Consider the following 13,168-nt stretch of genomic DNA (forward strand, 5'->3'; position numbering starts at 1 on the left):
CTTCCTTTTGACTCATCAGACCAGAGAATCTGTTTCCTCATGTTCAGAGTCCTTTCAAAAATGTTTAGCAAACTCTAAGCAGGCTGTCGCATGCTTTTTGCTCCAAATGTCCTTCTGACAGGTTCTCCCATCTCTGATGAGACCATCTGACTTTCTGGTAAAGTCACAGTTGAATTTTTAGTCACCTTACTAACCAAAGCCCCTTTTTTTTTCTCCGTTTCTCAGCTTGGCTGGATAGTCAATTTTAGGAACGGTCAGTGTGGTTCAAAATGTCTTTCATTGTACAGCCATTGAGGCCACTGTGCTCCTTGATGCACTCAAAACATCTGATTTGGTTTTCTGTCCTTCCTCAGATCTGTGCCTCACCACAGTTCTGTCAGTTGAGGTCTACAGAGTGTTCATAGCTCTTTTTTTTTGTGCGAACCAGTGGTGTGAATTGTAGGACCTTATTTACACTTTGTGGGCAGCTGTGGCTCAGGTGGTAGAGTGGTTGTCCTCTAATCGCAAGGTTGGTGGTTGGATCCCCCCACAGTCCACAGTCCAAGTGTCCTTGGGCAAGACACTGAACCCAAAGTTGCTCCCAATGGCAGGCAGGCGCCTTGCATGAGAAATGCAATGAAAAATCATTGTAAAGCGCTTTGAGTAGCACTAAGGTCAAAAAGCACTATATAAGTCCATTTACACTTGGGGTCACTTTGCAAACTATGTCCAATCAATCCAGTTAGCCACAGGCGGACTGTAGTCAAGCACAGACTTCTGACAGCTTGTGGAGTGCCACAGCAAAGTGTCTGCTTTTGCGATTACTTTTGTAATTAGGATAGCTTTGTCTGGGAAAATTTTATAAAGGATTTTTATAGTTTGTGAACAAAAAAGTGTGCAAGAAGTGAAAGAATACTTCCTGAATACTTTACAGCATACTGTAGAAAGTAATATCTAATGTCCTTTACACAGTTTGGAAGAATTCAGTTGACTTGTTTTTTTCCTTCTCTCTTCCATTTTTCTATTTTTCCTACAGGCACAATGGAGAGTTGCCTTCCACACGACCAAAGTCTGACTTTGAGCCATTATTGCCCACCAAACCCAAAACACTCTCTGGAGACTGGGGGGAGAAGTCCTCAGACATTGGTATGTACACATTAAGTCAGTCTGCTGCATTTGGGTGATTAGTTTTGCTATTGTGTCAATATCTTGATTATTTTAACGACAGAAGACTTTCAGGATCATGGCCTCTAGAAACCTGCGTTCAGATACAAAACCACTTAGAATTGTTTTGTTATACAGTCTGTGTCTTTTGCCCACAAACAATCAATTAGTTACACAAATCAAATCTGCTGTGGCAGCATTCATCTGTGTGTGTGACAGCTCACATACCATTTCTAAAATTGCTATTAATTTAGCAATTTGTTTTCCTTTTTCTTTTGATTCACATATGCTAAATTAACTTGTATAACTCTGAAGAGCCATGAATTTCCTTCCCACCATTGCTGACCGTTTGCTCAGAGGGAGTCCTAAGGCATCTTGGATTCTTGGGTTCTCTGTTTAAATTTGTAAGGTCTGTACCTTAAGTGCTGTGAGATGGCATATGTTGTAAACCGCTCTATATAAATAAAATTAAATAGAGGGTTTTATTTATGTTATGTTTTATTTATTTATGTTACCTGCCTAATTTATGTTCACGCACTTCATTTTGGCTCAGTGGGAGAGCTTCTACTGTGATTCTGAGGCTCCCTGTACCGCTCCTTCTTTTGAAAGAATGAATCTGCTAAATGTTGCACAGACAACCTTTAATAGGATTTTTTTTGCAAAAGTTTCTTCATACATTGATATGCAAATGTGCTAAAAAAAAAAAAAAAGCAGTGGAAGACATAGGGAAGACATGTCAAGTTTTCGCTGACATCACTTCTAAAATGAAACTGCAGCTCATTGTAAGTCAGAAATCCCAAAAAGGGAACTTTGAAATGGAGCAGAGATAGACACATTGAAAAGATGAATAGTTTATCACAGGGAAAACAGAAAACGAGGCAGAAAGGTCACAGAGATATGACATCTGAGGTGTATTTGTGAGAAGTGGCCCGAAGGTATTTCACTCATGGGTGCTCTGTTTGTGACAGATGCCTTGTAAAGGTGCTAAAGAGGTGCTAAAAGTCCACACAACTCCCCAGAAGCCAGTCTGTCACGCATTGCCATCGAACATGAAAATTCAATCTTTCTGTGCAATTACAGGCTACAGGCACTGCTGTCTAACTGCAGCAGTTTACCACTGAGAAGTGCAAAGTGCTGTTACACAACAGCTGCTATAGTTTTTCAGGGTTTCATTATAAAAGTGCAAAAGACTCATTTTGTTGCTGTGTTTTAGTTTGTTGTGTTCTATGCCCATGCACGTAAACAAACTTTTTGCCAAGTTACCTTCAATGTGCAGTTAAATGCTTATTGTAGCAGTGGCCCGTTGTTTCATCCGCTGCAGAAAGAGCCAGGCCTTAAACCTTTAACTCCCTGTAATTACAGTTAAATCAAAATCAGCTTTATCAGAATCAAGGAATTTGACTCTGGTTTTGTTATTACTCTCAATGTACAGAGGAATAGACGAAACACCTGCGATCAAGGTCGACAAAGCTGAACAAAGAAAGCTAAAGTGTGGCCACAACTGTTAGGCAGCTGCCTCAATCTTGTTTGTTCTTTTTTAACAAAGAAATGCTGTTTGGCTAAGACCTGTAGTTTCAAATGGACAGCTAGAGATCCATGCCTTTTTTACCAAGGATGGTATTGTGCCTTTTTGCTCACTTGTTAATAATTTTCTACTCGGTAAGTGATTGTGAATGCTGCCATGAGACCATTTGCCAGATAGACTCTTATCACCCCTTTACTTGTATCTCCTCACTGGCTCCCCAGCGCTCTCAGTGAAGTGCAGTTTAAAATTTTCAGTCCTGCTTACTGAGCGTTGTACAGTTCGGCTGCTACGTATGAGACAGATCTCCTTCACTTTCATGCTTCAGCTTGCTTACTTAGGTTAGATATGGTGAATTAACTCTGTCCCATCTACCTGCCGAAGGATCTTTCATTCAGTTTCTATCCTATCTATCTTCTGCAAGTGGTGCTTGTAAAGCTCTGTGTGTGTTCAGGGTTGTGCACAGGAGCTCAATATCTTTTTTTTCTTTCTTTCTTTCTTTCTTTCTATCTTTCGTTCTTTCTTTCTTTTTAACAGAATTTGATTAGTTTGAGCTGTTTATTTTTGGCGACTTCTTAAATCTGACATGGAGAATAAATAGATTTTAATGAAATGTCACGTTTTTAAGCTTTGATCTGGGTAATTTCTCAGATGTCACAGTTGATTCGTTTAAGAACCATCAGAAATTTGAAAATCTGCCAATTCTTTGTATTTCTACAGATTCTGGCTTTGATAAAGGTTATATTTTTGGCATTTAAAAAAAAAAAAGATAACATGCCTTTTGGGATGCTTTGAAAATCTACATGGTACTTAATTGTACTTGTGTAATAAAAATGATCAAAATGGCACTTGCAAGTGATCCTTTCTGCTTGCTCCATTATGTTAACTTTTGTTTGTTGTAGTTGCTTTTTTGTGTTGTGCATGCTTCACTACACAAATCACTGTGTGCAGCTCTTGAACATTTACACCACTGTCTATCGCCGTCTGTCTCCTCTCAGTCTCCCGAGCTTGCATTGACTGCACAGACTCTGAGACCACGGATGTGGCTCTGCTGCCTCGTGCCACATGTCTGCTGTTGTGAGAATGTACATTCCCTTTCAAAAGACGCATGCTTAGAACAGTGGTGAGCTATCATCGTCCCCTGAGGATGCCTGCAAGAAAAGGAGACAAGATCGCTTATAGACAACAAAAAGTCAAACTGGACAAGTCAAACAGAGTAGCTAGAAGAAGTCACCCTGACAAACTAAAAGAGAGGCTGAAAACAAATGTGTCTCTGACCCCTCACATCCAGCACACAAACTGGACTCCTCCCCCCAGCAGGCGTTTTTGATCCCTGAGAGCCAAAATCACTCAGCTTAGAAGAACTTTATCCCACAAGCTGTTTCCATTAGAGCTCTTGCAAACTTGCAGTGAAACAGTGTCCCCACTTCTATTTATTACTATACAATATATTTATATATGTGTGCAAATTTTTCTGTTAAAAAAATACCTTATTTTCACAAGTTATTAACATAGTTTAGCTTCAGCCTTCTTCTATTACTGTTGTGTGTAAGAGTTCCTTATGTTTGTGTCAGAGTAGTTGTAAACCAAAAAAATCCTGTTGCACCAAATACAAAAATTTTGCAACCTACATTCTTACATAAACAATTGTAGTTTAAATAACTCCACATCTTTTGTGTTTTCTACCCAGCCTGTTCCAACATTTAGTCTTTATTTGTTTATGCTGTTGCTTGACACTTAGAATGTATTTTCATATTTTGGCATTTATTTGATGACCTAAAGTAGTCACTGTTTGTTTTACACAATGTTCACACTCACAGTAGTGCTGGACTAAGAGAATTTATATTATATAGCATTGTGCTAATTCTGCTCTTTGCAACAGTTGAGATGCTCTTTCTTTTACACTGAACATGACCTGTGAGCAAAAGTACCCCCAAATAATTACTGCATCGTCACATTAAATTGCTAACAATTACTATCGGAACCAAATTGTTACCAGCTGAAGCATAAGGAAAGGTAATTTTGTCCTCACCAGAGAATATGACCAACAAAAAAAAAAAAAAGAAAAACCACGGCTGTGCATAGTAATTATCTATTTCATTATTCATAAAAGAATGTGTGCACTACATGTGGTTGAAGCCAAGCATTAGAAATAAAGCCTTTGGAAAAAATTAGCATCGTACATCACCATCTCCGTGGGACCATGAATAATTACAGTAAAATAAAGAGGTGAAGGGAACGAGGAGGAATCTCATGTTTGAAGAACACATGTGACTTAATAAGGATCGACTGTTCCACCAAATAGAAGAAAGGAAAAACCGCCATGTGGATGAGATTACCTCTCTGGAAGATGGAATAAATTATTTTATGGTGCTTAAGTGGCTTAATGTCGCTGACTCGAGACCTGACGCCTCACACATCACAGAAATTGTGCTTTAGGAAGTGTAGGTACATCATGGAGAACATGCAGCTAACAGAGCATTAAGGTCTAACTATAGAGAGGAAAATGGAAAATTACTAAATGTGTGTGATTTTTCCCTCCGCCACTGCTAAAACTTTCATTAATGTCCTCAGAGTCTGTAACCATCAGTCGGTTTGCGTTATTTAACATGGCCGACTTCAGCAAAATGTTCTTTCGGTATATAGACTCTGATTGTACAAGGTTAAGTAAAGCTTTGTTTGTCTGCCTTGTTGACCAATTAACACCTAAAAATGTGTTTGCTAATGTCAGCAGATTGCATTCAAATTGAATTTATTGCACTGAAATTGAAATTAAGTTGAAAGTGTCATTTCATCTGAAGTATGTATCCCATTTGAAAAATAACTCTCTCTGTTGCTTTCCTTCCTCTTTCGGTCTCCTCTGTCCTCAGCAGATCTGATGAGTTTTGATGAGTTGTCGTCTACCTCGGAGAAGCTCTCTCACCCCACAGCTAACAGACCAAAGATGCCTGGCAGGAGGCTTCCCGCCCAGTTTGGTGGAGGACATTCGGTGAGGACGTTGAACAATTTCTCCCCAGCGAGACAAAATATCCCGTCAAACTTCTGGCTGCATACACACTGATTTTCATTTTAAATCTTGTTGTAAAAATACTGTTAAGTGCAATACAGAAGACACCTGATATGTAACTGGCAGTGCCCTTTGCTTTAGATGGTTATCGCTATGTTCTTACTGGTCAAAGTAAATTATAGTTTGGTTTAGCCTGGCGTATTTACCAGTAATGTGGCTGTTGTGGCCAACAGAAGTTTGCACTTTTAACTTACATTGTAGAGCTTCATGGAAATGAGGAATCACCCAAAACAACTAGTGTTTAGCGCCAAATGAGCCTGAGCTCCCTGCAGCTTTACAAAGAAAGCTTTTTTGTGTGAATTATTTTAGGTAAACACAGACATTAGTTACCTAGAACAGCCATTTTGTTAACTGTACTAGCTTTTGCTCACCATAAGGTACACTGAGCGTTCTGTCACTCTGCTCTTTCATTCCAACTGGGGAGGTAAAAAACCATCTTCAAAGCCATATATCAGTTGTAGCTCCACAGCTGGCATTTCTCTCTTCCGCAGGCACACGGAGATTTTCCAAATCTGACATAAACAGGTTCCATTCTGCAACAACAGTTTTCCTCCTCAGTCAGCAATAGAGCAGTAATGCAAGAGCACCACCAGTTTCCCTGAAGTACATAGTCTTTTAGGACGTCCTTCTGCCTTTCTGCTTCCATCCACTGAATCTCGTCTTCAATTTGACGTAGCTCTGGACTTTAATTCCAGTAGATACAACCCACAATTAAACTGCAAAGACCAGCTGCTGTCCTCATTTTGATCTGACGTTGCATTTAACTGTCGAGTTTCCTCAGAAGACATAGTGACCACAGTGACCGTCAGACTCACACATGTAAACAAACCAGCGTGAATGGATGAATATGCAGGTGATTAAGCCAGCAGGGATCTGGAGAGCCCTAATGCAGTGTGCAAAATAGCTGTTCCAGGTGACTAATTTCTGTGTTTACCTTCAGTCCGGCTTGAAAACAAACATGAAAATAATTCATATAAAAACGTGCTGATTTAGAAAGCTTGAGAGAGCTCATGCTCATCAGCTCGCTTTAATCCCTGAATCAATGCAACAGAGTTAAAGAGTGCAAATTTATTATGACCTAAAGAGCAACAACAGCCACATTATTGGGAAATGCGACAGGTTGAAACAAACTAGCATTCCTACAGTAAATTTTAGGCTGGTCTCTGGTTCATGTGCTCTCAGCGACTAAATCTGTGGGACAGAAGAAGCATCTTTTTGGAACACCACTCTGCACCTGCAGGCTTACTGTGTTGTTTTTATAGTTCAACAGAGGAGAGAAATAATCTTCCCACATCAAATTGCAATAATAATATCAATATTTTAAACTGCTGTTGTAAGTTTTATGAAGTTAATCATTTAATTAAAATGGGGGCCGCAAAGGTGGCTCGGTGGTTTGTACCGTTGCCTCGCAGTAAGAAGGTCGCCGTTTCGCATCCCGGTCAGGACACCTGGGATCTTTCTACGTGGAGTTTACATGTTCTCCCCGTGCAGCGTGGGTTCTCTCCGGGTTCTCCGTCTTCCTCCCACATAGTCCAAAAACATGTTGAGGTTAATTGGTGATTCTAAATTGTCCGTAGGTGTGAATGTGAGTGTGCTTGGTTGTCTGTCTCTAAGTGTAGCCCTGTGATAGACTGGTGACCTGTCCAGGGTGTCCCCTGCCTTTGCCCTAAATCAGCTGGGATAGACTCCAGCCCCCCGCAACCATAGTGAGGATGAAGCGGTGTATTGATAATGGATGGATGGATTTAATTAAAATGCTAATAAGTCACAATTCCAATACTAACCATTTTATCTTGTGCACTCAAGAAAGTGTTATTCTGAATCTTTTCAGGATCTAGGGTTTAAAATTCTACCTTGTTCCCTCCATTGTAAAAGCACCAGTCAATGAAAACTACATGTGGGTGCCATTTGAAACGTTCCTGTAACCAATCATTGGCCAACACAATGTTTGAGGACACTGTAGTGTCTCTCATGGTTTTATTTTTCCATCACCAAACGGGAGATAGAACATGAATCCACAGCTTGCACTTTGACAGCCCCTTCCTGACCATGCTAGACAGCGTAAACACCCACTCAGTCGTAGCTCCCTTCACACCGGGGGCTCATCTCCAGACATCTTTTCCTGTAATTATCTTTCAGAACATTGACTTGTGTCAAAATGTCAGTCAGCCGTCCTTTCCCAGATAATTGTGAAGGATTAACTGTCAAGTGTCACAGAGGATTAGCGCTTTTCCTCACTGTTGGCAGAATATTATCAGATTTTTTTTTTTGGCTTTTATCGGTCAAGACAGCCTGTCAAAAATCCAATAATATATTAATGTCAATACTAAAAAATAATAAATCTTGTCCCTTGCAGCCTAACAAGGAAGTGAGTGTTGAGAAATCCTTCAAGATCGATGAAGAGGATGGAGCCAAACCAAAGCTATCAGAAACCAGAAAGGTAACTGAAAGCAATATTTTTCACCAATTTCAGATAACAAAGAGTGGAAAAGAAAATCATTGGCTGTTACTTAACTGTGCACATCTGAGTGTCAATACTCTCGTGGTTTGCTGACTATTGAAATGTCAGGGTAGAAGCATCTATTGAAATGTTCGTGTGAGGCTATACTCCGCTGTTAAAATGCGCAATAATTAAAAGGCCTTTGCCAGAGTAAGTGCTTCCGTAGAGGGTTTTTTTTGTTGTTTTTTTTAAGCGACAGTGTGATATATTCATAGCTTCTCAAACTTTGTGTATAGCAACCGCACAAAGGTCTTCACCCACACACACCTTCACTGAAGCCACTTAATTGGTACCTTTGGGACACTTCTCTGCATCGTAACAATATATATATAGAGAGAGATAGAGGACCGCCGCCTGCTGTTCAATCTTCCACTTCGGCATTTCATTAATTGCCTTCGATGCTATCTGGCCTGGATTGGTCATAGTTAGCCAGGGCTAATTACACCTGACTCTTCAGCTGGAGGGCAAATGTCTCCAGACCTGCCTGAACCACTCAGAGCAAAGCCCGGCTTGGACCTCTCGTAACCCAGCAGCTCAGACTCCCACAAGTGAGATTAGAGAGCATGGGCTGTCTGCGTCCTTCTCCTCACCCCGTTATTGTTTATAAATGAGACTGTGACCCTTGTGACATTTTCACTGCTGAAGTTTAAGAAAGAGAGCAGAAGGGAATATGTGAACCTGCAGGGGTAGGAGAGGTTGTAACCATGAAATTCCTTGTGGAATCTCAATTACTGGAGCCACACAGGTAGAAGGAAAGCATTTGGAAGAGTGATGCGTAGATGTGTTCGACCAGATAAGTGTATCCAGGAGTAAGAAAGTAATGTGGACAGGAACTGTATATTCAGACAGGTGAAAAGAAGGTGAAAGTCAAGAAACAAAACCAATGTATCCACGCTATTTAGCAGAAATAACCTGGTATAGGTGTTTTGCATAATCATCCACCAGTCTGAAATTTTGTTACATGACGTTTGAGGGTTTTCTCGGATGTTTCAAATCCCCCTACAACACTGCAATCAGATTCAAATCTGGGCTTTTGACTGGGCCATTCCATTCCTCGATGGATTTGCTGTACGCTCAGGATAATTATCTTGTTGGAAAATCAGCTTCAGCTTCCAGACAGATAGCTTCGTATTATCTTCAGTCATTCTCAGATATGGCGGAGAATTCACAGTTGCATCAACGAGTGCAAGCTGCTCAGTCCCTAAGGCACCAAAACAAAACCTCAAACCACTTTCTGCCAGCATGTTTCACAGCTAGCATGAGGTTCTTTACCCGAAAACCTTTTTTTTTTTTTTGTTCCGTGCCAAACATGTTGGCTGTTACTGTGGCCAAAAAAATCTATCGTTGATTCATCCGTCTGGAGCGCATAATTCCAAAATCTTTCTCTATGTGTTCATTGGCAAACTAGTTATCTATATGTATAGTTCTAATATTCTTTGTAGACAGCAAAGGCTTTTTCTTGGCACCAAAAGTTGCAGAGCTTCCTGCAGATCCTAAGATGCATTTTTAGGGTTCTTGGAGACTTTTTATTTCCACCAACCGGCCTGTTATTGGCCTAACTTTGCAAAGGCCGTCAGTCGCAGACAAACTGGCAGATGTTTGACATCTACGTCACGTGCTTCCACATGAGTCATTTCTTTATTGTATTTTTTAAAAATCTCTTTCTAGATTCACAGACATCAACAACCTTTTTTATGTGAAGGGAGCTCTTTATATGCTGGTATTATAAAACCACACACTTGAGTAGAAAATAGAGCCTAGAGGTGTCAGAGGTTCCACCTGTCACTCCCTGTGCAGGTTCTAATCACTGGCGCCTAACTAACCTGATTTGGATTTGGAGGAGTGAGAAAGTAGGAGGGTACTTTTTCCATGTGACTGATCTGTTTTGCTTTTTTTTTTTACTATGAAAATGGCTACACAATGTCAGTTTTCTATCGTTCGTTTGAGTGTGTCACCTTTAACTGTAGACAGCGTTTCAAAGAGGCTGTTTGCTTGTTTAAACATGTTTTAAAAAGATGCCAGTTCTCATGAAGTTATCATTTCATGTGGCTGTATGTTGAGAGAGGTACTGGTCACTGTAATCATTTTTCCTCTCCATATTGGCTGAGAGAGACACTTTTTTTTTAAACATAAATCCAACATAACAGATGGGGAGACAAAATCCACAGTCCTCTGTCCAAAATCAGCTAAGCTGAAGCTGATATTATCAGAATGAGCTGAGTAACATGGATACGTTTGTTGTGGTGCTCATATGCACTTTTTTTTGCCAGTTTTTGTCCCAGCCTCCCAAACCTACATGTGACCATCAGAATGTATCAGTTCACTGTTGCTCAGCAGGGAAGCTGTTCAAACAGAGTGGTTTTTGTAACATCAAGACAGAAGCTGTGACAGTAATTCTCCCAGTTGGGCAAACACATTGTTTCCTGCTCTTAAAAGCTTTGGCGAAATCTTGCACAAAGGAAGCATGTGGATATTTTTTTTTTCCTCAAAGTGGCTCAGAACTCTTTGAATATTGAGTACACATGGGCATGTCAGACTTGAAAAACTTTTTTTTTTCAACTTTATTTCATGTTTTTCGTTTTCTGTTTCATTCCTTTATTTCTATCTTAGTGTGTTGTATTTTGGGTATTTGTGCCTTTCCACAAGAGGCCATAATCAAACAGTTTCACACGGAAGAGCACACCATTGCACTAACATGCAATCGGCACCAAAACATACAGCAAAAAATTCAGTTTACTTAATTCTGTGTGAAGGCCGATATTGCTTCTTTATGCCTTTGCATTGTGAACAGGTGTTATATTAACGTGGTATTAATGTGCAAAATCTTGCATATTGCACCTTGAAGAAATGTGTCAAAAAAGCATCTAATACACTGTAGGTTGAGAACTTCATGTTTAAAGGTGCATATTTGCTGTGATGCTCTAGCCTTAGATACTTTTCAAAGAAACAAACCACAGTTTATTCGATGATCAATGTGAATAAAATGCGTCAGCACAACACTCACAGCTGCTACTTCATTCTTAACAACTAAGTAAGTGTGGCTACTGACTCATACATTAATTGGTTATTATAAATCACTTATGGTTATTCTGGTGATCAGCTTCACCTTGAAGCACGTCGGTCCTGGTGGAAGTGCTCCCTTCCAGTATGGCAGCACTCTGCTTAGAGGGTCGCTGAATGTTTTGAATATGAAAACAATGTGAGTCACACTTGCTGTGTCCTTTAGTCACTGGAAGTGTGAACCAATTATCTTGATGGGAGGTGCTAACTTTCACACATTTGGCAGATACGTCTTTAAAGCTGACCCTGTGTCTGTTTTGTCTTCACAGCCTTCCACAAACACCTTATCCCACTTACCGTCACTCCACAAGCCCGCCGAGGCCAGGCCGAGCCCGGCAGCAGCCCCGAGCCCAGACGTCGGCGCCTCTCAGGGCAGCAGGGCCCGAGTGGAGCCCGAAGAGCCAAGCTCCCAGCTGGAAGAGCTCAGGAGCCAGATGAAGGAGCTGCTGATGTCTGTGGAGCTGCTCAAGGCCCAGCAAATGTAATGAAACTGGATGAGAACAGGCTTTGGCAGGAGCATAATAAATTCATGTATTGCAGGAGAAATGATGATCCATACAATACTCAGCACAGTCTCTCTGAATTAGTAATAGGTATAGATTCTATCAAGCTGTTCTATCGCTTCAAGCCATTTTCTGTCCTTTCCATCATTTCTACTTATTCCACATCATTGTGAAGTTGGTTCCTAATGCCGTTCTGTGTCATACTTAATCATAACATTAAGCTGAATATAGGGCAGAATGGAACTTTCTAATTATGTATTGTGATTCTGGCTGCATTAAATATAAGTTCAGTTAAGTAACTTAAATACAGCCCTGAGCTCTTGTAGGGAAATCATTTATGCTCTGTTTAACTTCAAGGAAGCATTTGTCATAGCCTTTAAAGGAACACTTTATAATCCCTCACGACACACTGTATTTAGATCATGGAAATTTTACATATGCTGTAAGAGTGAACAATTACTAAGAAGTGCATGCGTGTGTGTTTGTGTATTTCCAGGAAAGAGATAGCAGAGCTACGAGGAGAGCTGGATGAAGAAAGGCTAAAGCGTGTGGCCCTGCAGGTAGTATCGATCACCATAGAAACACATGCTGAGCTGTCTACATTCATTACTCTCATTAGTTCAGACAAATATCGATGCTTTTTAGCCACACGTGTACTCAAGAAAAAGCACAGCGACATGCATGCTCGCGAGTAAGACAACACTTAACAGACAGGTGATTGTCACCCAGCTGACAGTGACCTGCAGCAGTCAGAGGCTAAATAGAGGCAGGTAGACAGAGTGGCAGGAGACAAGGTAGCTTAGCTAGCTCAAGCATCTGTCGCACAGTGAAGTATCTTCTGTCACTCTGAAGGAGCTTTCTAAACTCTGAAAAATATCCCTGTTGCCTCCTTCAATCAACATCAAATTTTTAATGTTGTTAGCATGTCCAAATGGCATTTTTTTATATACTAGAGGATGCATAATAAGCAAAATAGTCCGCAATCATTATGTCTGAGCATTTCAAATTGAAACTGCAGCATATCAATGACGCTCTCAAAACCCTGGATTCAGACTACTGGGGTTTCATAGGTCACAAATCTACCAAAAAAGTTCTGTTGACTTGTGGCTTTCTGCATCATTCTTTTTCAGAATCAATTCCTGGTTCACACATGAACGGCTGAATTACACCAAGAGTTCAACTTGCCATTGTGTAGAGTAGTTTTACAGTGTCTGAGAAGAGAGTGGGTGAGCTGGTGTGCTCGAGCTGCAGCTGGCAGTGGAGCAGGTGATGGAAATAGAGGGATGGACGTCATGGATCTGCACATTCTAGAGTTGCAGAAATAATTTAAAGGCAGGAGGAGATTATTTTAATAGAGGGCTGCAAGGTGGCTC

At 40.6% G+C, this 13,168-nt stretch overlaps 1 protein-coding gene across 4 annotated transcripts in view; it reads left to right on the plus strand.

Moving 5' to 3' along the window:
* The window catches only part of cd2ap (CD2-associated protein), a 67,418-nt gene that overhangs the window by 48,630 nt on the left and 5,620 nt on the right, over window positions 1-13,168 (plus strand). For 2 of the 4 annotated variants that reach the window (XM_008294999.1, XM_008295001.1), the window contains exons 14-18: window positions 1,016-1,125; window positions 5,536-5,654; window positions 8,089-8,172; window positions 11,562-11,773; window positions 12,292-12,355. In XM_008294999.1, coding sequence (XP_008293221.1) covers window positions 1,016-1,125; window positions 5,536-5,654; window positions 8,089-8,172; window positions 11,562-11,773; window positions 12,292-12,355 — 589 coding nt within the window. The remainder of the gene's footprint in view (window positions 1-1,015; window positions 1,126-5,535; window positions 5,655-8,088; window positions 8,173-11,561; window positions 11,774-12,291; window positions 12,356-13,168) is intronic. The other 2 variants (XM_008295000.1, XM_008295002.1) reach the window with 1 other exon arrangement.

This window comes from Stegastes partitus, unplaced genomic scaffold, assembly GCF_000690725.1.
Source record: "Stegastes partitus isolate 25-593 unplaced genomic scaffold, Stegastes_partitus-1.0.2 Scaffold1014, whole genome shotgun sequence".
In the NCBI taxonomy this organism is placed as follows: Eukaryota; Metazoa; Chordata; class Actinopteri; family Pomacentridae; genus Stegastes; species Stegastes partitus.